This window comes from Antechinus flavipes, chromosome 2 (assembly GCF_016432865.1).
Source record: "Antechinus flavipes isolate AdamAnt ecotype Samford, QLD, Australia chromosome 2, AdamAnt_v2, whole genome shotgun sequence".
NCBI lineage: Eukaryota > Metazoa > Chordata > Mammalia > Dasyuromorphia > Dasyuridae > Antechinus > Antechinus flavipes.
Window position 1 is genome coordinate 514,049,259 of NC_067399.1, and position 26,827 is coordinate 514,076,085.

A 26,827-nucleotide genomic window follows, 5' to 3' on the forward strand; every position below is an offset into this window, starting at 1 on the left:
CACTATAGCTCTAATCTGGGAGAGATAGGGAGACTCAATCTCAAAAAAATAAAATAATTAAGGTGTGCACAAAGACAAATGGTAGGCAGAGTAAAAAATATAGATAGGAATAACTCTTGTGGTGACTATTAACAAATGATGACTCCTTAGACTGGCCTGAGAAGTAGCAAGGATTTTCTGAACTAGGCTACTCACATTTTTCAGTCTAGGGGATGCAGCAAAATGTGTCGGAGAGAGGGCTGAGCTTTGAATCAAACGACCTGGGTTCTATTGTGAGTTTTGCCTTTTATTAGCTCTCTAAACTTGGTCTTGAAGCAGTTCCTAATCTCTCTGAACCTGTTTCCTCATCTGTAAAATAGGAATGATGCTACATTATGTACCTCAAAGAGTTGTTATAGCATGAGGTCCAAATGAAATAAAGTCTGTCTGTTGTTGCTATATAATCCCTGTGAGCTATTAGGAGTTAAACTGTATGGAACTAGTCCGGGACTTTTACAATACAGAGATATCTTCACCCCAGAAAGCTTGAATGACAGATCATGGAACACGTTTCTGGAAATTATAAAGAGCAGTAGCACCCATGCAGTCTGGGAAAGCCTAGTTCCCTATAGAAGCAAGACCGTTTTTCAGTCACAGAAGTGATTTTGCCCACCAGGTGGCGGCATTAGCCTGGCCTGACCCTATCTTGCTCCCATGACACAAGACCTGGGGAACCAGTGCTGTTCCCCAGAGCTAGAGGTGAAATCAAAAAAGAGAAACTCAGAGAAGCTTGGACAAGTAACAAAAAGGCCTCTTGTTTTGTGGACCCATGACATTCCTGTTTAGAACTCTCCCTCCCTTCCTTCCTTTCCCTCCTGTTGCCTCATCCTTATCTCAATTTCCGGGCACTGTTTATCAAAAAAAAAAAAAAAAAAAAAAGCATTTTCTTGCTTGCCCTTTCCAAGTATTACTTTTTTCATTCAATATAAATTTTTTCTCATCATCTTGTCCCATATACCACCCTCACCGCCGTTCCCATCTGATGTCCACTTTATCCAATGAGCAGTTCCCACTTTCATTAGAGATGAAGGATGAAGATGCAAAATCTTTCTCAAAAAGGAAGGAATATCCAGTTAACCTAGGAATCCCAATTACCCCAAATCCAGGGAATAAGGATTGGTAGGAGCCAGAGTTTTTTCTTTTGGTCATAGTGTTCACTCATCCTTTTCTACTTTGATTTCAATGAATGAGTTCAAGTCAGGGCAAAAGGTTTTGTGGGATTGGTCAAAAGGTGAAGAAACAGGTGCATCTTCATCCCCACCGTCTTCTTCTTCTTCTTCCTGGAAGTTGGGATTATAGAGCTCTGGGGGAAGAAGCTGAGCCTCAGCCGAAGGCAGTCTTTCTGAAGGAGGCCCATATATTCGGTTGGCTTTGGTGCCATGCTTAGAATTGGCGTCCAGGTGGTAGCAAAGTTGAGTGAGGCGCTGAGCCCTGAATCGAGGGGGGCGAGCCACCCAAACCCCTGGCTCATTAAGACTGTCCTCCTCATCCGACATTAATTCCTCTGTCACATCCTTCCATAGGCGCTGTTCCTCTGCTCCAAAGTGCCTCATGATACTGGATCGGTTAGCAAAGAGCTACACAGGATCATGGGACAGAAGTTAGAATGGGAGACAAGAATGTGGGTGAAATTTAGGAAATATCAAGGGGAACAAGGGATTCTGGGAAAGAATGAGTGAGATTTGTGTGAGAGACAGAACTAGAAGACATTTAAAACAAGTTTTAGAAAGTAATATCTCCGGTTTTATCTACGGAGACTCTGAGCCTTTTCTATAACACAGAGGGCTTGCTCTGTTCTCTGCTTGCCCTATTTGAGGCTCTGGCCAATAGGGTTCCAATCCTCAGATCATTTTTAGAGTTGGAAGCTTTACCCTCCTTCTCTCCTAGTGGCCCTTAGCCTTATTTTTCCTGGGTCTCAGCCCTATTCCTAGTTCCTTTTCCCTCTAACTCCACAGTGTGGTAGTATCAGAGGTTTGGTACCCGGAATGAAGAACATGGAGACCTCTTACCCGGTATCGGCGACTTCTTAATTTCTTCTCCTCTTTCTCTTTCAGGCCCTTAAAGGGATTCAGGGAGTTTCGATACTCACGTCTTTTGGTGAGGAAGTAGGCTACACAAGCCCCTACAATGAGAGAAGAGAAGTTCCTGAAGCTCTCTGAGGCAGAATAGACACAAGATCCTTTAGAGGCTGTATTCCTCAAGTGGCCAAAGTTAGTATGTACTTATTCCTTTTTTATCTGGCCTTTCTCCTTCATCAGAACCATATACCTGTGCCCCTGGGCTAGCCACTTGCTGCATGCTGCTAGTGGGAACCCTAAGAAGAAAAAAGATTTACAAGGCACCCTTTGGCAGAATTTTCTGATTCATAAGCCTGGGGTATTAACTGTAGGTAAGGAAGAAAAGAAACAAAGAGGTAAAAGGCTGGATTGCTATCTAGAACCTGTAAAATGAGGGACTTCGACTGGACAACCTCACTAATCCCTCCCAGCTTTAAATCTTTGATCCTCTGATCCTGTGACAAAGGGTCAGACCTCTGCCAGAGAACTTTGATTATTTCCTCTCTACTACTTCCCCCTCCCCCCCAACTTTGATTTATGCCCTATACAAAATCACAATGTTTGGTGCTCTTCTATCTCCTAATTTCACTTTCAATTCTGAGAAAGGGAATGATAAATAGGCATTTTGGAGCTAGTTGTGTGAGTCTAGATGGGAAGAGGATAAAAGGAAACCTAATTCCTGCCATCATCATTCTAATACCAAAACTACCAGCTCATGTCTTAGCTCATGCTTCTCTGCTGACTCCAGGAGTGGCAAACAGAGGGGTCAGAGATGGAGGTTCCCCCAAGCTTCCTTTACCTTTCAATTCCTTATCAGTGTAATTGTGGGGACTGGTCACCAGCTCCTGCTTGAGTTTCTCCAGGAGGAATTTCACCACTGAAATGTTCCAAGAGGACTTGATACTGCCACATTAAAAAAAAAAAAAAAAAGCAGTTTTCAGTGTATGCTGGACAAAGCAAAACAAACCACCCAGTTCTCAATGGACACCAAAGTAATTTCCTTTAGGAAATTTGGAATTTCCTGGATTCCAAATGGACATTTTTATACAGGACTTTCTACTGGTGTCACCTTCCAATTAGGGAGTAGTGGTCCCAATCCTTCAGACTTCCTTTTGTCCTCCTTTCCTATCTGTCCTCCTTCCCCACCAGATTTACTTCAGAAGAGTTACCTCTTCCTGGTGCCATCTATTTAGAAGGAACTCACCTTTCTGACCCATTGAATCTCTTGTCATTTGTGATGTGATTATGTACATTGTGGACCAATTTCTAGAAATGAGAAAAAATAGAATCACAGAAAGTATGGTGAATATTAACTTATATAAAATGCTTTACAAATCCTAAAGCACTATGTAAATGTTAGCTATTATTAGCTGATATTGTTGGTAATATAATTAATATGTTACTATCCACTCAGGGAAGACCACTTTTAGACTAGCCTCCCTCTGGGTCTTCTGTATGAACCTTACTGCAGCTTTAGTACTATTTATTACATAGGTGTCCTTTCTTGGCAGGAAAACCTCTTTGGTTCAGAGTTTCCAATTGAGATTTTTTTCCCTAATTGGAGACAGGATAGGGAAGGAAAGACGGGATCAGCTAGAGCTCCCAAATCACCTCTTGGGTATTGTTACCCCAAGCCTGAATCCAAGAATTTTGAGTTATATGGGAACTCTGAGTTTATTTGATTCAAACTCCTCCTCTCCCTCCTCCTCCCCCCAGTTCAAGAATCCCTTTTATAACACTCAACATCCAGCCCCTGCTTGAAAACTTTTAGTGAGGGATCTCACTATTGTTCAACTTGGTAATAATAATAATAGCTAGTATTTATTAAGTGCCTACTGTGTGTCAGGCACTGTGCTATTGCTTTATAAATATTATTTCATGTGATCCTCACAATACACCTGGGAGGTAGATGCTATTAGTATCCCCATTTTACAACTGAGGAAACAAGGAAACAAAGACTGCCCAAAGTCACATAGCTAATAAGTATCTGGGGCCAGATAGGAATTTGGACTTTTCTGACTCCATTTCCATTCTCTGCTTTGCCACATAGCTTCCTGGCTCCAAGTTCAATCTAGGGGCTGGGATGTATAAATGTCTTTCACACAAACACACAAAATTTCAATATAATTGATTTCCTTTGTGAATTCTCCATATTTTCATTTATGCATTTAAAAATATAATTCTGAAAGGGGAGCCACAGGCAACACCAGAATGCTAACGGGTCCATGAGCCACTGTTATATCATGACTCTTCTGCTCTCCTATATTGTTTTCTTTCCACCATACATGTTAATGCATTTCTGAGTCCTTTTGCTCCCTTTCTAATTCAGTCAGGAATAGTAGTTGTATTAGGTCAGAAATTGTATGAGGTGTCACTGATGCACCTGGAAGAGACTAAACATATCTGACTGTGGCAGGAAAGACCCTGAAAGTTCACTGATTTTTGTCCCCACCAAAAGCAGAGTTGCGATTCCAAAGGAACAGAAAACCTAAGTAACTTCATCTGAAGTCTTAAGACCATAATCTGAGGTCCCATTTGAGAGAAGTGGTAAAAATAAAAGTCACAGAGATAACTGAAAGGTTGAAAAATAGGTTTTCTGAGAAAAGGCAAATGACACTAAAATTAAGCTTAAAGAAGTATTTTCTGGGGGATTGAGAGATGGGTATATACTGTGGAGAATGTGGGGGAATGGATTTTTACTGCAACAAGAATTTAAGTTAGACATAAGGAAGAGATGTAAAGCCCAGGATTTCTCTGTTAATGAAGAGACTATATTGACAAGGGTTTAGAAGCTACTATCCCACTACCAGGTAGAGATTCCAGGATCCTAGCAATAGGAGCAGGGTAACAGAAGGGTACCTGAACTAGGAACTTATTTCTCTTGTGTCCAACTATTTTAAGATATCTTTACTAACCTATAGCCAGCTGCTAGTCTAGAGGACATTCAGATGGATAACCCTTCCCCCTTTGGGGTTTGAGACTTTTTTTTTTTTTTGCTGAGGCAACTGGGGCTAAGTGACTTGCCCAGGGTCACACAGCTAGGAAGTGTTAAGTGTCTGAGGGCAGATTTGAACTCGGGTCCTCCTGCCTTCAGGCTGGTGCTCTCTCCACTGTACCACCTGGCTGCCCTTTGAGACCATTTTTAGGAGGAAGCTCTAAAAGACCTGCTTCAAAAAAAATTCTTTAAGAGTCTCTTAAAGCTGACAGGCATTTCTGAAGATGAGGTTCCCCTTCTGGAGTTACTTCAGGTCCAAAGAGTAAGCCTATGTGGGCCCTTCCTGAGCAGCGGCTATAATCTGAGAGGCCCTGGCACCTACCCAGAGCTGCTGGATAAATCTGCAGACCAATTCCAGTGAATTCCTGGAGAATTCCCATAAGGAATATTATCCTGTCAGGGCCATTATAAGATCACTGAAAAAGGTGGTATAATTTGCTGCCCTTTCAGATCACTCCATCTACTGCTTGCCCTTTCAGGAACGTTAAAGTTCAGCCCACTCACAGAGAGCACCAGATCCCGCTTGCGCCTGGAGTTCTTCTGCCCCCCGCCCCTGGCCCTGCCAGGAGAAGCTGCGAACCCCAAGGATAATCTCAGCTCCCCAGCCCCAGCGGGGACCGACTCCTCCAAGGCGCTGTCCAAGGCGGCGGCGGCACTGAGCACATCCTCCGGGCGGGGCGGGGGCAGCTTGGCCCCGTTCTCCAGGCTTGTCTCCGAGGATGCCCGCTGGATGGCCAGTTGTGTGGCTGGAGAGAGCTGCTTGGCATAAGCAGGGACCAGCACCCGCTGCACCGCCCCCTCAGAGGCCACGTAGTCGTCCAGCTAAGAACAGAAAAACACCGCTTGTTAGACAGTCAGGCCCAGAGCCAGGGGGTCGGGGAGGGGAGGCGAGGGATGGGCAGGGAGCTGGGTTCATCACCTGTCATTCCCCGGTCAAAGATAATGAACATACAGAGTAATGGAGGCGGCCTTGGCACAGAGGAACCTCACAGGGCTGGCTTCTCCTGGGACTTCAGTAGAAGCAGGGTGGCAAATGCCTTTTGTGAGTTCAGGGTCTCTCCTGTTATATGGTTGTCATGGCCGATTATATGGATGGAGCACATTTTAGAGTATTTACTTGTACTTACTCATTTGTGAATGGTTGCTCTTGGGCACAAGAATGCATCTAGGTTAATGTTTTGTCTAAGAGAGGGTGGGGTGGTAGGAGACGGAGACTAAGCAGGAGCGGGAGCAAGAGAAGACAGAAACAGACAGGGAAAAATAAGATGAACGAGACAGAAAAAGGGAGGGGTAGAGACAGAAACCTCTAGAGGAGATATACATTGAACGGCGTTGAAGCTGTCTGAATGTTCTCTCTTGCCCTCCATTCCCTCTGTTAGGCCAGCACTGTGTTCTCACCTGGATCCTGACCTGGCAGCACCTGAATGTCATTGCCCTGACATCCATTTAACTAGCCTGTGCCCTCACCCAAGGACATACAGAACAGGGAGGGAGGCAGGGGGAAGGAGAAAGGAGGGGAGTTTTCTGCAGCCAAGAAAACAAAACAGTGAAAGTGAGGGGGAAAAAGCACAGAAAGAAGCGGGGGAGGAGGCTGAGATTTATAGACCTGTGAGCTGCTTTCTGCGCTGTGAAATCTAATTCCATCCTGTCGGCTTGGAAGCCTTCCCTGCCTGAAAGAAAACACACAGCTTGGGGCACTGCCTGGTCTGGCCCCCTCCCATCTTCCCCCCTGCCCCCCTCCCTGATTCTCCCAGCTCAGTCCCTCACTACCTTCCCACTTTATTGGTGGTCATGATCAGGCTCAGGTAACTGACCATTACCCACAATTCCATACTTAGGACAAAGTTGTGACCAGGGAGCTGGCCAGTGGCAGTGCCACGCGGGAGGGGGATGAAAAGAGTTTATATATTCATTTCTCAGAACCAGCAGATGGTCTGGGAGTTTCATTCTTCCCATCTAGCCTGTATATTTTGTTCCTTCACCCTCACTCATTATTGAATGTAAAGCTGAGAATGGGGTAGAGATAGTACAGAGAGGAGGGCAGTTTTATGTATCTCTTATCTCTCAGTACAATAAGGTGACATATCTTTTGTTTTTTGTTGTTTTTTTTTCCTTTTACCTAGGCCAGATTTACCAATATATAACTATGAGCAGTGGAGAAGGAAAAAAGAAATCTGGACAGATTTCCCTCCCCCCCTTCCATGTTTGCTTCTTTAGGTTATTAAACCTATTCTTCACTTCTCTCTTCCTACACCTGTTGATGATTCCCACTGTCTCCTCATCTCTTTTCCTCAATATTTCCTTTTCTCTATTCTACTTTTGCCTGTCCTCCCTCAATCCCCCTTTTCTTCCCTTCCCATCTAGATTTTTCTCTCCATTTTTCTAATTTCTTCATTATTTCCTTTTACTTAACTCTCATCTACTTTCAACTTTCCCCATTTCCTCGTTCTGTCTTCCTTTAACATGTACTTCTCCCTCTCCTCTTTCTATCTTCCCTCACCAGCACTGTCTCCCTCTCCTCTTCTTTATATCCCCCTCTCTCAATTCAACCTTGGCAAGCAGAGGGCCCGTGATAAAATATGAATGAGCCGTCTGTGCACGGCAGGCACTCTCGCCAGGAAAGGCAGAGCCTATGGAGCAGCAGAGACAGCTGCTGAGGAGAATGTGCCATGTGGAGCTATTGAGAGGGAGGGAAGGACACCCTCATCACCATGCACACACCAAAAATGCCTCCTGCCAAAGCCATCATGGTTCAGGAAAAAGTAAGAGCTCTAGGGATGACTTTCTCTGGGAGCAAGAGAAACTTGATACTGTTCTCAGTTCTATTGCAGTCACAACCAGAAGAAAGGTTTGGGATTAGAAAAAAGAGAAAGAAGGAATGAGAGAAAATGGGGCATGGAAAGTGTGCAGGGGAATGATATCGTCCCTTCCCTCATTGCCATACATACAGGATTGAGCAGTGGGGCAACCTCACTGGAAGTCAGGGCACAGCCAGGAAGCCGGATATCCCTCTGGGTGGACGGGAAGCCCAGGTGTCCAGTCCCAATAGCAGAGGCTGCTCCCAGTTGCCTCAGCTCCTCAATCACCACCTGCACGCCGCTGCCCACACTGTCACACTCCTCTTCTACTGCAGAGAGTGACTTGCAGGCTTCCCCAGGACTCCCCTTGAGAGACCCTGGCTCCTCAGGTGGGGTACCGTGGGCCCCGTCTTCCCCGCCCTCGTCAGTGGAAGGGCCTTTCTCCTGCCTCAGCTCGCCCACCTCCTCCTGGAGCCGCTTCAGCAGCTCATTGTTGGCTTTTGCCAGGCTCAGGGCAGCTTCGGCCAATCCCACGGCCTTGTCTACCCGCTGATAGATGATGTGCAGGAGCTGCTCCGAGTTCTGCACGGCAAGGCCGTGCCCGGTCACGGTGATCGGGGTGCAGGGCTGGGGGTCAGCTCCCGAAGGCCCCGTGTGGCCGCCGTTTGGCTCACTCTTACAGGCACAACAGCAGCACTTGGCTTCGTTGCCATTGGGTGGGGAAAACAAGATGGTGGCACTGAAGGACATTCTGCCCGGGTCAGCGACGCTTCTTTGGGTTCACACCAGCGGGGCTTTACAGAGCACGTGCAGGGCCAGACCTGGCTTCCCAGGGCTGAGAACAAGCATTGGACTCTGGAGAGGCTCCCTCTTCTCCCTCAGGGGCAGCCAGCAGGAGAGCTGTGAAGAAAGCTGGTAAGGAGGGCCATGGTGGGAGAGCGCTCCCCTCAGCCCTCCGCTGGCTCTCCGTGGCCTTCTCCCTGAGCCTCGGTGGCCTGCCCTTGGGCCACTCTCCGACTTCAGAGCCCACTACGGTGCATCACAGACATGGATTACTATGAGGATAAGGCTTGCAGGAACTTTTCTGATGAATTCACTTTTCAGGAGATGAGAGGGATTCTTTCTGGTCCCAGTCATGGAAGCCTGCCAAAAACCTGACTATAAAATAGAAAAGAGGATCCACCATCATCTGAAAAATTGGAAGATTAAGGAAGAAAATATAGGACTGTCTCTTTACTATCATCACTATAATAACAGCAGTAATACCTCCTACAGCTATGGTACCATTCTTTAAAGAGTTCAAAATGCTTCACAAAGGTTATTTTATCTTCACAGTCCTGGCTGTAAGACACATTTTCCCCAAATCCAGATAAATGAGGCAAAAAGAAATTAAGTGTCTTTTGAAGGTCATTGCTTGGCCAACAGAAATCTGGTTTTGTTACTCTTAATCCAGAACATTCTTTCCAACCTTAAACCTTAAAATGATTAATAAATGTTCATTACTTGTATTAATTATTATTCTTATTATTACTATTTACTACTGCTTCCTATTTACATGGAAAGTCAAGAACATTACCCCTTTTATAAATATTACAGGTGTATTTAGCCATTAAAAGAATACTCAGATTTTACTAAAAGAGTTCCATAGACATACACTGTTTCTTATGTCATAAAGAGCACATCACCCTAATTTTTTTTTTCCAGGAATGGGGATGCAAAGATAGCAAAAGAATGAAATGAGGAACTGGTTAAAAGAGACAGCATTTCTTATGAGCCCTGAGCACTTGGCTTTTTTTTTTTTTTTAATTACTTTTACTTGTTGTTCCAAACCTTTCAAAAGTGATTTGATGAGACAAAAATCCAGACAGCCAAAGCAGAATTTGTGCAAAAGCTTGAGAATCATACCCACTGCGTGTCACTGTTTCTATCCAGAAGCTTCTCTAATTCTTCCTTATTCTGCCAGTTGTTTGCACTTCCCATCACTACCACCAAAAACTTGTATTTAATATTTACTTTTTTTGCATACATGTGCTTTTCTGCCCATCTCTCCTTCCTCTCCCCCACAGTGAAAGGAAGTTCCTTGAAGGCAAGGAGTTTCTTCATTTTTATGTATTTGTAGTTCCAGTAACTAGCACATAATATGAGCTTGATGAATACTGGTTGAATTGAATTGAATTACCATCTACCAAAGGCTTGGATTCTTCATTGTAACACATACAACATGATTTATCACAAAACTAATAAAAATATGTCATGAGGGAAAAACTTTTCAGGCAGTTAAAATGAAATAAGCAGTACCAAGAAAACAATACACACAGTAACTACAACATTGTAAATGGAAAGAACAATTACACACCAAAAAATCAAAAGTAAATGTAACCAAATTATCACGATCAAGTGGGGTTTGAATAAAAGAGATATGAGAAGGCAGACCCATCCTACTCCTTTGTGGAGAGGGGAGGTCCACTGTTGTCACACATCGCACATGTTTTCATACTTTTTCAATATATTGATCAGTTATGCTAACTTTTTTTTTCATCTCCAATAAATACTATGTTATACGGGATGACTCTTTGGAATAGGAAATAGGAAGAATACATGTGATTCTACAGCAATCTATAAAACAGAAAGTATAAACAAAACTTATTTTTTAAAAATAGAACATATGCATTTATAAAAATTTTTTTTAAAAAAAGGTCCATCCTTCTTGCCCATGTATGTTATATCCAGATAGCTGTCGATTTTTCCTACCATTAATTCCAGCACCACAGAGAACTAATGTTCATGAATTCCTTAATCCCAATATCAATGCTTCCGGTAGGAAGGGACTATATCAGTTTCCTCCTTTCACATGATCCTCGACCCCTCTGAAAAAAGACTAATATATTATCAAAAAATCATATTATAGCCTTTTAATTATGGTACTTAACTAGTTAAACCTGTACCCCCAAATCTTCCAAAATCCCAGTCCCATGACTGGGAAAACTTCAAAGAACATTATAAATATTATTGTTTTCTATATGATATTGGGTTATAGTTAAGAAAAAATCCTATCTGAACTCAGTGAGAAACTCAGTGAACTAAGTGAGAAAAATGTAAGCAGGTTTAGCATTTCCTCAAGAGATATATTTTTATCTTACTCTTGTTAATTTTATCATAAAATCACAATTAAAAGCACACAAGATAATTTGGCTCATTTTTGGTAGATCTAGTTTTCTAGAATCCACAAACCCATCTCTGAAACAGCCAACATGTCTGTGCCTCTGAGGTACTGAAACTTAATTTGATGACTCCTTTTAATTACATTTGGTTATTAAGAATAGCTTTTAATTTGCTCTTTTCTACCTCCATATCAAAAAAAAAAAAAAAAAAACCCAGCCTCTGCACATTTGAAAGGGCTTACCCCAAATCCAGTACTGTTTCCTTTGTCATTAAAGTCATTGAAAGACTCAACTAAATCTAAAATGAAAGGTTAAAGCAAAATTAAAACTAAAGGTTAAAACAGAATTATATGATTTTTTTTTTGGTCAGTTTCTATAGTGGTCATCGTTATCTTTTTCCTACTAAATAACCTCCTCCCATTATTCTCTCAGGATTTTTATAACATATACTATGACAAGAGAAACCTCTTGAACACAAATGCTAAGAGAAAAACTCCATTTTGGGAGAGTAAAGGGTGGCTTCAAAATGCTGTGTTGACTGTGTATAGCCTTGATAGAACTAGGAATTAAAATTCAATCAACTCAGACTACCACGTGGCTCCTAGTTTCCAGCTGGCTTCATGGGCTGTCAACCCCCTTTGTGGTCCCAATCTGACAGTTGTAACATCTGGTGATTCTGCTCCTTCCCCCAGAGTATTTCTAGCTTTTCCAATGTTGTCCCTCCAGCTCTTGCCCTCAGTAGCAGTGGCCTTCCTAATCTGCCTATCTTACAGCACTTACTTCTCCCACTCCTGATCCCCATAAACTCTTCTCCTGCTGGTTCTGCACCTTGAGTTGAGTTACTCTTTGAATTTCTCATGGTTATTTTAACTTTCTCCTTCGTCTGTTGAAGGTAGTTTGATAATCTATCTATCTGTCTATCTATTTATAAACATACATAGATACAAAGATCTATACATACACATACATATAAATGTATATTATATTCTCTGGGTATCCTCATTAAAGGTTGGGCAAATTAAATAACATATGCATTGATGAATTTCTGGCCCTTTCTTACAAGACTATTACAAAGTGGGCTTCAACTCTGATGCTTCATAGAAATTGATCCTAGGATCCCAAAGACTACCCCAGGAACAGAAATTCTGGCAGATCCTACTGAGTGCAAGTCTCAGTGATGGAGTATGTGTTTGATCTCCAAGGATCAGCCTAGCTCAGTCTAGACATTGGCTACAATCAAAAGATTGACCACTAATAACTCAGGAAATCATATATTATGCCAGTCCATTAATCCCCACAATGACAAAGTGTGCATGACAGAGTTTGGCATAGGGGTTAGGAATTGTGATCTGTATTGGTGGAGTGATCCATTAAACAATGGATCCACTGAAGAACTAAGAAAGAAAAGGTGTATACATGGTGACATATATCCTGGATCTTTCAACAAGCATTTAAGAAGTACTTTGAGTGTTAAGGAACTAGAAAACAAAGTTTCACTCAAGGTTATCTTTTGTAATTGTGAAAATTTTAGAGGGATACTATATAAGTGTATGTAGATAGACAGATGGATAGATCGACCAATCTGGTTTTGCTAGGTAGTTGTGAAAGAATGAAATGGGCAGATAAAGAAGATAGAATAAGGAGGTGGAACATCTTAACCTTGAATATGATCTAATAAGTCAATAGGCCATCCTTGTGGGGTTTTGAACTAGAAGATGTAATAAAAACTATTTTAGGAAGATTAATCTTGTAGCAATTCAAAGAATGAAATTAGAGAAACATGCTGGAGACCAGAAAAATAGCTAGTCAATGATTGCAAGTAATTTAGATATAGGTGGCAAGGCACTGGATTTGGGCACATGTGAAAGATCTAAATTTAATGAAATAAGGATCAACAGAGACATTATGGAAGAAGAAATGGTGGAATTTGGTGATTTTAGGACATTAAGGAGGAGGATAAGGAAAGGCAGGAATAAAAGAAGAAGTCAGACAGCTTCAAGACTGAGAGCCAGGAGAACAAGAGTAAGTCACATCATTAACAGAAAATGAACAAGTTAAATACAAATGCTAGTATTCTAGAGAAGATTATACATTCTGCCTTTATATTTTGTTTTAAGTGATGACAAGATGTTCAAGGGGATATATATGCTACAGACAGTTATGGATAAAAGACTAATGACAAGTGACAGGTCAGAATTAGAGATATAGCTCTGAAATCAATTCAATAAATATTTACAAAGCACCTATTGTATGTAAGGTTTACTGTGCTAAATGCTATAGGACAGTGGTTCTCAAAGTATGGTCTAGAGCAGTGGTCCTCAAACTTTTGTTCTCAATATCTTTATCCTATTAAAAATGATTGAGGATCTGTCCAAAGAGTTTTTGTTTATGTGGGTTATAGTTATAGATATTGATCACATTAAAAATAAAAACTAATTATGAATTTGTAGACTCTCTGAAAGGATTTCAGAGATTCCCAGGATGCTCCGGCCCAGACTTTGAGAATAACTGGAGAATCCTAGGGAATCTCTGAAATCCTTTTAGAGGGTCTACAAATTCAAAAATGGTTTTTATTTCCAACATGGTAAATGTCTATAAATATAATCCAGATAAACAAAAACTCTTTGGAGAGATGCTCAATAATTTTTAATAGGATAAAGAAACTGAAAACAAAAGTTTGAGAATCACTGCTATAGGACATAAAGATAAAGAAAATATCCCAGAAAGTTTATAATCTGATAGGGAAGAAAAAACATATAGACTAGTAACTATAATACAAAATATAAGAATAAAGTATCTAAGAGTGGGTTAAGAGCTATGAGAGGTTTTCTGGTTTGTTTGTTTGTTTGTTTGTTTGTTTGTTTTTAACACAAAATAAGGTTTTACTAAAAAGCAGAAAACAAAATAGAAATTCTGGAATGAACAACCTATTAGTTAATTAATCAATTAATACATTTGATAGTATTAACTACTGTCAGGCACTGCAGTAGGTGTTGAGAATACATTTACAAGAGCGAGTTATTCCCAATTCTCAAGTAGCTAAGTTTTATAATAGGTTCAGAGATGAGTAAATACAGGATAATACAAAATAAAATCAGTCATGGGATGGGGGTGGGGAATACCAACACCCAACTTATCTCACTCTTTGGCCTGCTCCACAACTTCAACAATATTATCCTCAGCTAGAATTTAAATTCCTTGAGAGTTTATATTAAGAATATGGAATTTTCTTGTATTTTCATCTCCAGGACTTAGCACAGTACTGTGAGTAAAGAAAAAATATCAGAACATGATAGTGAGGAGGTAGGACAACAAAACTTGTTGGTTGTGGTGAGAGAGAATGAACAGTTGAGGATAATTCATAGATTATAAATTTTGGAGATTGAAGAATGGTGCTACCCTCAACAGAAATATGAAATAATAATAACCATAACAGCATTTATACAGTGCTTTAAGATTTGCAAAGCACTTTACACATATTATCTCATGCCATCTACACCCAGAGAAAGGACTGCAGGAACTGAGTGTGGATTGTAACATAACATTTTCTCACTCTTTTTTGTTGTTTTTCATTTGCCTTTTGTTTTCTTATTCATTTTCTTTCCTTTTTGATTTGATCTTTCTTGTGCATGAAGATAATTGTACAAGTGTTTCCATATATTGGATTTAACATATTGGATTATTTGCCATTTAGGGGAGGGAGTGAGGAAAAGGAAGGGATAATTTGGAACACAAAGCTATGCAAAGATCAATATTGAAAAATTATCCATTCATATGTTTTGAAAATAAAAAGCTTTAATAATAATTTTTAAAAGCACACACACACATACAAAACAAATATTATCTCATGTTATCCTCACAAAATTCCTGGGAAATGGGTGTTATCAGTATAATGTTTTGCACATGTTGAGTTTTGACACGTCTAAAGGAAATCCAATTTGAAAAGTCTAGTAGGCAGATAGAGATGTCAAACTAGTGCTGAAGAGGGAGCTGAGGATTGGATTATGTAGATTTTGGAGTCATCTGCATAGAGAAGATTAGGATCACTTAGAGCAGAGATGAGGAACTTTTTTCCTGCCAACAGCCATTTGGATATTTATAACATCATTCGAGGGCCAAAGAAAATTATCAATTTACAGAACGCAAGCAGTGGGAGGTTGTTGTACCTAGCTTTCAGCTCATCATCACCTGCAATTGATTATGCAAATGATTTTGTGGGCCCTTCCCCATCCCTTACTTAGAATTTAAAGAGAAAAAGAAAAGGTCGGAGAGCTTTGCGATATAACTACAGAGGGGGTAAGACATGGATAATGACTTTCAAAGAAAATGGAAAAGGATCAGTTCTATCGGTAGGAAATGGCCCATGACAGAAAAATGTCCTAAAAACTCAAGGAGAAGGGAATCAACAAAGACAAATACTGAAGAAAAATTAAGGATGAGGACTTGAATTTGGCAGAAAAGACATTGGTCTGAAGAGAGTAGTTTCCATCAAGCTTTGGAAGCCCAACAGAATTGAGTGGCAGGGTAGAAAGTGGAGACAACCTATAAACAGCTTCTTCTAATTAAACAATACAAAGGAAGAGAGCCAGAGATGACAGCTCAAAGCAGTAGAGTCAAATGAAGATACATATATTTTCAAGAACGGGAGAGATCTGGGCATGGTTGATATTGCAGCAGAGGAGTCTAGTAGATAAGAATTGAACATTGGGGAGGGTCCAAAAGGTCAAATTTTGAAAGATGGGAGGGAATGGGTGGAAGACAGAAGGAAAGGGATTGGCATTGGCAAAGACTGTCTCATTTGCTGAGGCTAGGGCAAAGGAGGGGATCAGATTGAGATTTTTGGAAATATGGAATTGGGGATGAGGGATGTCAATGGACGGGCCTCAATATTTTCAGTGATGAAAGAGGTGAGGTCTTCTGCTAAGAAGAGAGGGAAAAGTGGTAATACAGGTGAATAGAGGAAGGAAGAAAAGCTTTGGAACACTCTGTGACAAGAAAAGGAAATAAGCATTTGTATAATGCCCAAGTACTACACCAGGCCTTTTGTTGTTGCTGTTATTGTTTTTACAAATAGTGTCTCATTTGATTCTCACAACAACCCTGCATTTTATTATCCCTATTTTACAGTTTTATTATCCCAAACATAGTGGATGTCATGAACAAAAATACAGGAAGGTAGGAAAGGGCAAGAAAATTTGAGGAAATGGTGAGGAGTCCAATTTAGTAGGAATATAGAGTATGTGAGGGAACTAAGTGTGAAGTGAAAGCAGGAGAAGTGGATTGGAACCAGATTGTGAAGTGCATTCAATGCTAGACTTAAAGATGTAAATTGAAACTGTGGGAATCAATATGGTCTCCAAAAGAAAACAGCAAAGGAAGAAACTGAGGCAAACAGAAGTGAGGTGATTTGCCTGGAGTCACATGGTCTGCAAGTATCCACGGATACATTTGAATGAAAGTCTTCCTGACTCCAGATCCAGATCTCTATCCATCAAATCATCAGTTGCTCAGAACTTAATTAATGGAGAATCAGTAAAGATGGATAAAAGGATTGTCATGTGGCAATGAGAACTCAGCTGAATCTGGATTACATAAAATTTTAATATCTTAGGTCAGTATAGTTGTGTGACTTTTTTAAGCAGCCAGGAGCAAAGAAAAAAAGTCTGAAGGAAGAAGTAATCTATGTTTAGGATTTTGGAAAAAAAAAAAAAAAAGCAGAGATAACACAATGTGTCGAGGAATTCAAAAATCAAAGACAACTGAAATTGAACTGGTTAATTAAAGAGTTGGGATCTTAAACTGAGAAAGATAAAGCTAGGAGATGGGGAAGGGGCAAAGCAGAGAGGGGTACTTTCAAAAAATATTTAAATATATCACTTAGAGTCCTTGTATGTGGTTTCCCTTAGTGTATTTAAACAAATATAGTCTAATTGTTTCATTGCCACTTAAGATTTATAGGATAGAGTGGTCATCTTCATGAGAGCTCCACTGAAGTAGAGAAAAATTTTGGACTGAATAATCAAGTAAAGGTTCAGGGAGAGAATATATTTTAGCTAAACACTGAAAGATGAATAGGATTCCAATAAGGCAAGGTGGCTGGGAGTGGGAAGAAGTGAGAGTAAGTTCCAAACATAGTGGATGTCATGAACAAAAATACAGGAAGGTAGGAAAGGGCAAGAAAATTTGAGGAAATGGTGAGGAGTCCAATTTAGTAGGAATATAGAGTATGTGAGGGAACTAAGTGTGAACTGAAAGCAGGAGAAGTGGATTGGAACCAGATTGTGAAATGCATTCAATGCTAGACTTAAAGATGTAAATTGAAACTGTGGGAATCAATATGGTCTCCAAAAGAAAACAGCAAAGGAAGAATTGTTCTTTGAGTGACAGAAAGGTGAAAAAGAAGAATTGTGGTAATGGATTTACATAGGGCCTACAATGTGCCAAGCACTGTGTTAAGCACTTTACAAATATTATTTTATTTGATACTCAGAACAATTCTGTGAGGTAGATGATATCCCCATTTTACAGTTGAGGAATTTAAGACAAATAGAGGTTTAATGACTTGCTTAGGGTCACATGGCTAATAAGTACGTGATGATTTAAACTCTGGGTTTTTTCTGACTCTTATCTACTGTGCTGCAGGAAGAGGAACTAATAAGAGAGAAAAACAATGGTCAGGGGTAGGAGAAAACTGTAATGAGGTAAGTCAATGGAGAAAAAGCCTCAAGAATCAAGGGCTAATGAATGATGACAAATACAACAGAGATACTGAAATGGATTAAAATAGCTAAGGAGAGGGTCTTGAAGGCTTTATAGAGACGTTTCTATGACATTAAAGTGTATTCTAATGAATTTTTAAAGGAGTCAATGGTAAAGAAACAGGGGCAGGAAGTATAGATGACTTATTCAACAATTATGAAAAGGGCAGAAGTTGAAAGTATTTGAAAGAGGCAGGATAATTAAAGTTAAAGAGAATTTTAGAGCAGAAAGTGATCCTAGGGATAATATAATCTAGCTTCTTTATTTTACAGTTGAGTAACCCAATCCCAGAGAGGTTTGTTAATGATGGAACCAGTAATAGAGCTCTATTTAACAATGTCACTAATTTAAACATGGTTAAAAGCAGAAGAAAATGGATAAACATGGGCTCAAGATTCCTTCAGACATAGAAAGAGATAAGATCTAATGCAAAGAGAAATTAACTTGTGACTATGAGTGTGACTCATGATGACCATGAGTTCTTCTTCAGATAATGGAGGTAAACAGAAGAGGATGGATTTAGGGGCAAAGAGATAGGTTGAGTTGGAATGAGGCAGAAAAAGTTATTCTACACATTTTCTCTTTCTGAAAAAAAAAAAAATATATATATGGATAAAGATGCCTTTCCTCGATATGTATGCTTATTTATATATATATATAACCAGATATTATCTTTTAATGTATCTTCTTGAGTTTTTTCTTCCATATCAGTACAATAAATCTAATTCCTTTTGTTTTCTATACTAAATTTAAAAGTTTTCTAGTTAATGTCACCTTTCCAATATAAGAAGGAATAGAAATAGGATTTATGATATCAGTGGATTAGGGAATTATTGGGGAAAGAACTCCCTCTAGCAATGCAATCTCTACCTCCTACATTTTATCCAGCTAATTTGTTTTTTTTTTTTTAATATTTGTATAGGATCTCTATATATGCATTATAATATTATAAAGTGCTTTGAAAACCTCATAGTGTTATAGCCTATATTTATATAACACTATGAGGTTTTCAAAGCACTTTATAAATGTTACTTCATTTGATTCTAACAGTGACATTCTAACATTCCTCCTCTGTGTGCTAAGTGCTATTATTATTTTATAGATGAGACAACTGAAAAATTAGGTGATTTGCTCATGGTCACACATGCCACAAATGTCTTAAGGCAGGATTTGAATTCAGGTCTTCCTGACTCCAAGTCCTGTATTCTCTACATTCTGTCCCTTCAGCATACCTATGTAAGAGTTATTACAACATAGGAGATAGTGCTGGTTTTGGAATGAGAAAGATCCAGATTCAAATCCCACTTCTGACAATTACCTCTTTGACCCTGGGCAAGTCACAACCTATGCGCTTCAAACAGTTCCCTATTACTCATCTACAGTCACAATGGGTTGCTATCTGCCTGCATTGGCAAGGAGAGCTCCTATACTAGGAATGGCTCACACTGACAAACTCACCAACCCTCTGTGTGCATGTGTGTGTGTATCTGTGTGTGTGTTTCTGTGTAAGATATTGCCCACTTGTCTATGGACATTTTCATTACTTAGAGGAGCAGAAAAGGCACATTTGTATGAAGAAGGCTGGTAAACAGTAAAGAAACTAATAAAATGTAGACTAGACACAAGTTGTTTTGAGGACCAGGTACAGTTCCTTCTCAAATGAATGTACTAAGAGGACTTCTTTAAAGGTAGAGCAATGACTGCATTAATAATGGCTGCAAGGATTGTGGTCCATTAATTCATTTGCATGTGATTGCTTTTAGGATTTTGAAATTTGTACCTGAGAAACTGTAAATAAGAGAACTTTTTGGGGAGATATGGGAAGATTATATAGTGACAGAAAGATGGATTTCTTGATTTACCTCATAAAATAATGAGTTACAAAACAATGGAAGATTATGGGAAGCAAAAGAAGATATATGCTAAAGCAGGAGAGTGAGCTCAAAACAGGGAGAACTACAAGAAGACAAGGACAGAAGACTTAAAAGACTACTAGAGAAACTGCTTCTAACTGAGGAAAGATGACTCTTCAGTTATTTTGGAGGGAGCTGCTGAAATAGAAACACTGCTAACCTAACTGCTATCCTGATCTGAGGGCGAAATCCAACTGCTGGGTAGATGTTCTGCTTGTTGCTCTCCAGTGCCATCTAGAGCCTGAGTGGAGAAAACCTTCTCAGGGTACCTGATTGCTCAATATGGCTCTACTCACTGTATGAGGGAGAAATATTAAGGAAAAAGACAACTTTTGCTTCTGTTTTGCTGTGAGCCACACTTTTTAGAAAGGCTTGACTTTGCTAGAGGCTACTGGTCAAAACAAAATCTTGTGGAACAAAGAACTAGTTGAGCTTGTCTGCATTGCCCAGTATCAACTTGAGGAACTTTGCAGTTGTCTGACTTATGGGAACTGCTTGTTACTGGCCAAGTTCAATATTGATATATCCTTTGATTTTAAAAGTGTTAACACTTTCTCAGCACCCTGCTAAGGGAGATTGTAAGCTAAAAAATTAAATTGTAAAATGATTCATAAGCCTGAAAGAAGAGTTTCTTTGCTTAGAAAATAATGGGGACAATCTCTATATTTTTGCCTGCCGGCATTTTGGATTTCCTTCACAGGCTAATGGTACAATATTTCAGAGTCCGATTCTTTTTGTACAGCAAAATAACGGTTTGGTCATGTATACTTATTTTGTATTTAATTTATACTTTAATATATTTAACATCTACTGATCATCCTGCCATGGGAGTAGGGGGGAGGAAGAAGGGGAAAAATTGGAACAAAAGTTTTGGTGATTGTCAATGCTGTAAAATTATCCATGCATATAACTTGTAAATAAAAAGCTATTAAAAAAAAAAAAAAGAATGTAATGGGGACCAGAAAGGCGCAATTTGTAGAAGTGGTTTTGTATGGCACACATGGTTCCTGAAGGGATAAAAGTAAACAAAAGCTGAAGTCCAGAATTAAAGATGTCCCAGGCATGAGTTTCCCTATTCATATGTCCCCCTCCTAAGTTTCTAAGTTTATACACATTTCTTCTGCAGAACTTGTACGCATAGATGGGACATTTTAAATAAAGTTCATGTATGTTGTGATATTTTGATTATTCCTTTTTTGCCTTCTGAATAACCATGATGTCTATTACTGCCTTTGTCTTCAACTGAATAAATGTTATTGTTTTTGCCTTTTAGTTTAGTAAATGTTTTATGTTTGAGTCAATGTTATTAGTGTATAAATAGTACACTAATAGAAACTTAGGAGCTAGTGTTAGATATAGGAGTGAATTCCCCACTCTTTCAAAAACACATAATTTAGTCATAGTCACATGACCATTTTGAGAGGGGATCAGCCAGGCCATCTCTCCATTCTGTAAAAATATCATACATCTGCTAATGCAAGGGCAGGTTAGAGTACATGAGAAAGCATTTTTTTAATGCCACATTTGACATGGATGCTGATTGCAGAGAAACAATGGATATGCTTAGGATATTTATGTGTATGTGTGTGTGTGTGTGTGTGTATTTATTTAGGTATAAGGAACTAGGGGGTATGATCGATAGAGCAGTGGACCTGGAGTAAATAAGATTTGAGTTTAAAGCTTACTTCACAAATTTAGTAGTTGTGTAAATTTTATCAGGTCACTTAACCTCTCTCACCCTCAATTTTCTCATCTGTAAAATGGAAATAATAATACCAATCTCATCTACCTGTGAGGAAAAACTGAGATAATATATGTCAAGTCCCTTGAAAACCTTAGTTCGGTTTTTAGTCATATGGGAAGCTTTATGACTGGGGTTTTCTTAGCAAAAATACTGTCACTGGGATGATTTGTCATTTCCTTTTCTAGCTCATTTTACAGATGAGAAATTAAGGCAAACAAGTTTAAGTGACTTGCTGAGGGTCACACAACTATAAGTGTGTAAGGTCAGATTTGAATTTAGATATCTTCCTGACTCCAGGAGAGGTACTTTGTCCACTGTGCTACCTAGCTGCTATTATTAATGTATATACATATATGTTCATGCATGAGTATGTGTGTATATAAAACTTATGACATATGACTTGTTTTAGGTAAAGCTATTGTAGCCTAGTCAAGTCACCCACACTTTGTCATCCATGGTGTGTTTTGTAAGACTAGTTATTGAGACAAAGTCTGGATCCCTTAGTTAACATTTAAAATGTTCATTTCTGTACTCATTGATTTTATAATTTAAGAATAATAATTCTAAGATATACTTTGTTTTAAAAAAAAAAGTGCATTAAGAAAACTAATCACCCTGAAATCATATTTGTCTTTAGCTTAAAAGCAATGGAAAAGATCTCCATCTACTATAATACTTTACATCTGCACAGCATTTTACAATTTTCAAGACATTTCTATATAAATTGACCCCAACTTGATACTAACAACTCTGTTAAGAAGGTGAGGTAGGTATTATTTTTCTTCTTTTATAGATGAAGAAACTGAGATTAATTTCCAAATTAATAAAATCAGGAAAGTATAATCAGGACTGAAGGACTTCTCTTATTTCAATTATTTTTCCAACCTATGAACTTCACATAGTTCCCTAAATATAGATAGTATTTTTTTAAAAAATCTGGATATGTGATTTCATCAGTGTAGTGAACTCTCTATAGGAGACTCCCTTCACAGAGGAGCCTTAGCAAGTCAATATATTTTTCAATATTTTATTTTTATATTTTCTCATAAACACTATTTTAGATAAAAGGAAAAACAAAAATTCATCTTTTTTAGGTGGTTCAGGGTATAACTGCCCCTAACCTTAACTATCCTTTTCCACCAGTCACATGTTTTGTATTAGAACTAAATATATCACATTCTTGGCAGCTCCCTCACTTTTTTCCCCATTTTGAGTCTGCATTTTCTGCACGAATGATTTCACCTCCAAACTATGAAAAATAAAAAGTTTTCAGGCCATGATAATATATCTCAGGTCCTTTAGTCATTCAGGGTCAAGATGGCAATGGACTTTCTTAAATGTACTGAGAACATTTATACCTCAAGCCTTATTAAAATAAGCAAATAGGCATTTGAGTCTACAGACTTTTTTTGAGCTCCTGCTGCTGTTCCATTTACAGGTGCAAAATGACTCAATAGATTACATTAAGACAGCTCAAAGGGCATTTTCTATTAGAATCGAGATGCTAACACCACAGGCAGATGACCAAATATCGTTCTATAATAACTTTATCCAGTGTACAGATGCTTAAGAATGATTTTTCTTCTCTTTTTCTATGCTCAGTATTTAGCACAGTGCTGGCACGTAGTAAGCATTTAATAAATATTTATGGATTGAAATTATTGAAAAAAGTATTTGGGATTAGGAAAAAGAAAGAAAATTTAGGAAACTTGGAGAGATGGGATAGAAGGGGGGAACAGAAACAGAGAGACGAGATAGAATTGCGGTTTTGACTTGAGTTTTTTTTTTTTTTAAGCATATTTAACTATAATAAAATATTGGGCTCACTTCAATACAAGACTATTTTCTCCCCACTCCGCCAAAAAAGGAAAAATCAGGATTTGCTAAAAGTACAGTGATTCAGGATTCACTTAATTTGGTTTAAGAATTTTCTACCGATGTGCCTTTTTGGGGTTAATTATAAAAACTGAAACGCTAGTTCCTGGAACGTAGCGCAGAATACCAGAGTCCCTAGGGGATACGCTGTAAGTGTTCGAAGATTAAATATTAGTCATTTGACTGTGGCGAGCCCGGAGGCACCTCCGGGGATGAGGAGGGACGGGCACGACGTAAGCCCTTCCAGGAAGATCTGGCCCGGAGCCGGAGGGTCTAGAGATCCCATAACGGCTAGACACGGGGACGGCGGACAGAACCGTCAGGGCCGTGGGTCAACGGATCCCTCGCCTGGGTCAAGCCGCGGCTAAAAGCCTCATTTTCAGCGCCGGCCGCAAGGGATTCGGGGCCCGCTCCCGTTCCCTCAGTGTTCCACGGCGTGTGCCGGGGAAAGCTGTGCGCGCACACGAACTCAAGCGCGCGCCGGCTGCCTAGGAGAAGGGCTCTGGGCCCGCGCGCGCCAGTAACTGCTGCCGCCGGCGGCGGCGGCTCGTGTACCTAGGCGCGCACACGGGAAAGCCCCTCCTTTTGTTTCCCGCTGGTTGGCGGTTAGGGAAAGGGGGCGAGGGAGAGGGAAAGGAAGGAGGCAGGAAGGTATTCAATTGGCTGCAATTCGCAGTCACTCAACAGGCCAGGGAGGGGAGAGGGCCTCTTCAGGGAGGGATGCGACGACTGTGGCTTTTTCATGGCCGCCCGGCGCCATCTTGAATCGGAGTGTTTGTTTACACGCTTCTGTTCTCAGTAACTCCCCAGACAAGGGGGAGGAGGGTAGTGGTTGGAGAATACCATTAATAATTCCTGGCGGAATGCAGTGAGATAATTTGGGTCCCTATACGGAAGCGATCGCGCAGCTCCCTAATAATTCCCGAACAAAGAGGCGAGCCTCCCCGAGAGCACAAAGAGCTCTCTGGGCACCGCAGGGGTCCCCTGGCAGAATCAGTTCGACTTCGGGCTAGAAAACCTTTGGTAAAGAAGCCCCGGTGGAATGTTCTAGTTGTCTAGAAGGAAGGCCGAGGCCAGCCCTCTGACTGAGCACTCAAGGGACAGGCTGCAAATGCCCGTCTGTGCAGAGCCCTCCTTTCTTACATCTCCCTTCTGCCAAGCCCTGGCAAAGCTAATGTCAGACCTGGGTTTAATGTGGTGAGCTGACATGCCATGCTGAGGCCAGGGAGAGAAGGAATTAGAGACACGTGTAACCAAGTCCTTTTAATTTCCACTACAAAAGAGATCCCAAGAGTGATGACAGTAATGATTAGAGCCACAGGCAGAGGGGCTCTCCAAGACATTCAGGCCCAAGCTGACCTGCACTGATCTGCTTTTCAAATACTATTCAGGCATGCATGTGATGTGAGCAATGTCAAAGAAGCCATTTTTTAAAAAATGCTGATTTGCCCCAGGAGGATATGGGAAAATGAAGTTTGGGAAAAGTCATACAGGTCAAATTCCATCATAAATCCTAAGGGCTTGTCCAGATTCTTGGAGGTTCTCCTTAAATTTAGTTGTATTAAACATTAATGAGGCCATTAGTGTGGTCTTGGAAATCTTTTTTCCTTGTGATGAGATCTGACCTGTATATCTGCTTTTGCCTACCGGCTTTCCTGAAATTGTGACATTTCAATTTTCTTTTCATCACCCAGAAGATACATAGTATCTCTTCTCAGGCATGTGAATTCTCTAATTCAGGAGGTGTTTTTAACTGCTTAACTAGGAACAGTGGCAGTTTTTTGCATAAAAGCACTTATTCCCTCTTAGTTCTAACACAGTGATGTGGATAAGGCTCTTGTGATACCTAGAAGGCTGTGCACATTTTCCATATTGCCAATATAACTCTGATTTGCTAGTCCCTCCTTCCCAAATTCACATATTTCTCATTGGGGATATTCAACATAGGAAGAATTTTCATTCCAAAAATGTGACACCATAACTAAAATACATTTCTCACCCTTCCCATTATGTTGCCTTGGTTCTTTCTATCCATATGAGAAATTTTTGAAAATTGGACCTGCCTGGATTATTTTCCTGAAACTTTGCCAAATGCAGAGCCTTTCAAACTAAATTCCAATCTATAAACGACCATTTTGTCAAATCACCCAGAGAGTATTTCTGTTCATAACACACCAACTAAACCACACATAAAGGCCAAAATATGCACAGCTGTACATTTCAAAGAAAGAAATGATAAAAGGAAAAAAAATTTTTTTTCTTAAGGCAAAACAGTTCTTTAAAGAAGGTTTTGAACCATAGATTCGATTGCTTGATTACTACAATTGAATCACTGGTAATCTTCCCTTTCCCCCAATTATTTACTTACTAATCAAATCCTTTAGAAAATGGAAAGAAAAGACACAACATTCACATGAAAACAACATATTCACAGAAGGGTCTTTGTATATGAAACATACAATTTCTTAGCATACTTGCCTACTGAAATCCTGTTATGGTTATACTTGGGATCATCACAACATGGACAATTGTGTATCCCTAAAGCCAATCTGTACACAGAAACCCAAAAGATGGACACTTCTGAAAATAAAATATTCCCCATGTAGCACATATACACAGACTGAACATATATATACACAAGTACACATAACCTTAAAATGTTATTGCTCCAAAAAAATCCACAGAGAAACAAATGTTCTAAAGAAAACACAAATGCAGCACTCCCATTCTAAGAAGCAATTACCTCACCTTTTCCCAAGGGATAAAGGAAAGGTACCTCTCTTATGATATAAAAATATTACAGTATTTTAAACCAGTTGACTTTGGACAATTCCCACTTAATTTTGCTGCTAGGGGACTGGGGAGTGTGTTAAGATGCACACCAATCAGCTTTGGAAATTAGGGAACTTCACATCTCTGCATTTGACTTCACCTGGGATGGAAACAGATAATTTTCCGTAGACTATATATATATATATAATATTACATATGTTATATATGTAATATTATATATAGATAGATGCATATACACTTCAACTGAATTTTTGTCTTCCCTTTAACCAGGAAAAAAAAAAATCCTCAACCTTAAGGTGTGATAATTTAAGAGGAAAAAATGCCTCCAAATTTGACTGCAAGCAGTTGTACACGGTAGTCCTGTTTCTCTCAACTTACTGGTATATTTAAAACCTCCACCAGGAAAGAGAAGAAAGGATAAGAGAGAGGAAAAGAGAGAAAGAGAAATGGGGAGAAGAGCAAATTCCCCCTAACAACAAGTTCCTCACCCCAGCATTGTAAAAACTTTCTATTTTTTTTCTTTTAATTTTGAATACACACACACAAGATTAAGGAGGGGAAAAAATGGAAAAAGGATACCCGAAGGTCGTATGGCTCTTTGTATTCGTGTGTGTGCAAAAAGGAGGACTCGCAGAGCGCAGAGCCAGCAAGCCCCGCCTCACTCCGCCCCCTCTGCAGAGCCCCGATTGGATG

General features: G+C 39.8%; 1 protein-coding gene across 1 annotated transcript; it reads right to left on the reverse strand.

Annotated features, from left to right (window-relative positions):
• Positions 1–774: 774 nt before the first annotated feature.
• Positions 775–26,827, reverse strand: C2H14orf93 (chromosome 2 C14orf93 homolog). The gene is made up of 7 exons (XM_051980450.1): positions 26,714–26,827; positions 8,040–9,078; positions 5,596–5,913; positions 3,301–3,362; positions 2,896–2,999; positions 2,049–2,161; positions 775–1,616 (listed from the first exon to the last, which is right to left on the reverse strand). The coding sequence occupies exons 2-7, from the start codon at positions 8,637–8,639 to the stop codon at positions 1,194–1,196; spliced, it is 1,620 nt and encodes a 539-aa protein (XP_051836410.1). The 5' UTR covers positions 8,640–9,078; positions 26,714–26,827; the 3' UTR covers positions 775–1,193.

Excerpts from the sequence above, each read along its gene's own strand:
- C2H14orf93 (XM_051980450.1), bottom strand. The coding sequence starts at position 8,639 with ATGTCCTTCAGTGCCACCATCTTGTTTTCCCCACCCAATGGCAACGAA. Across the intron at positions 5,914-8,039 it reads TTGCCCCACTGCTCAATCCT|CTGGACGACTACGTGGCCTC; the intron begins GTATGTATGGCA and ends TTCTGTTCTTAG. Across the intron at positions 3,363-5,595 it reads AGCGGGATCTGGTGCTCTCT|AAATTGGTCCACAATGTACA; the intron begins GTGAGTGGGCTG and ends TCTCATTTCTAG.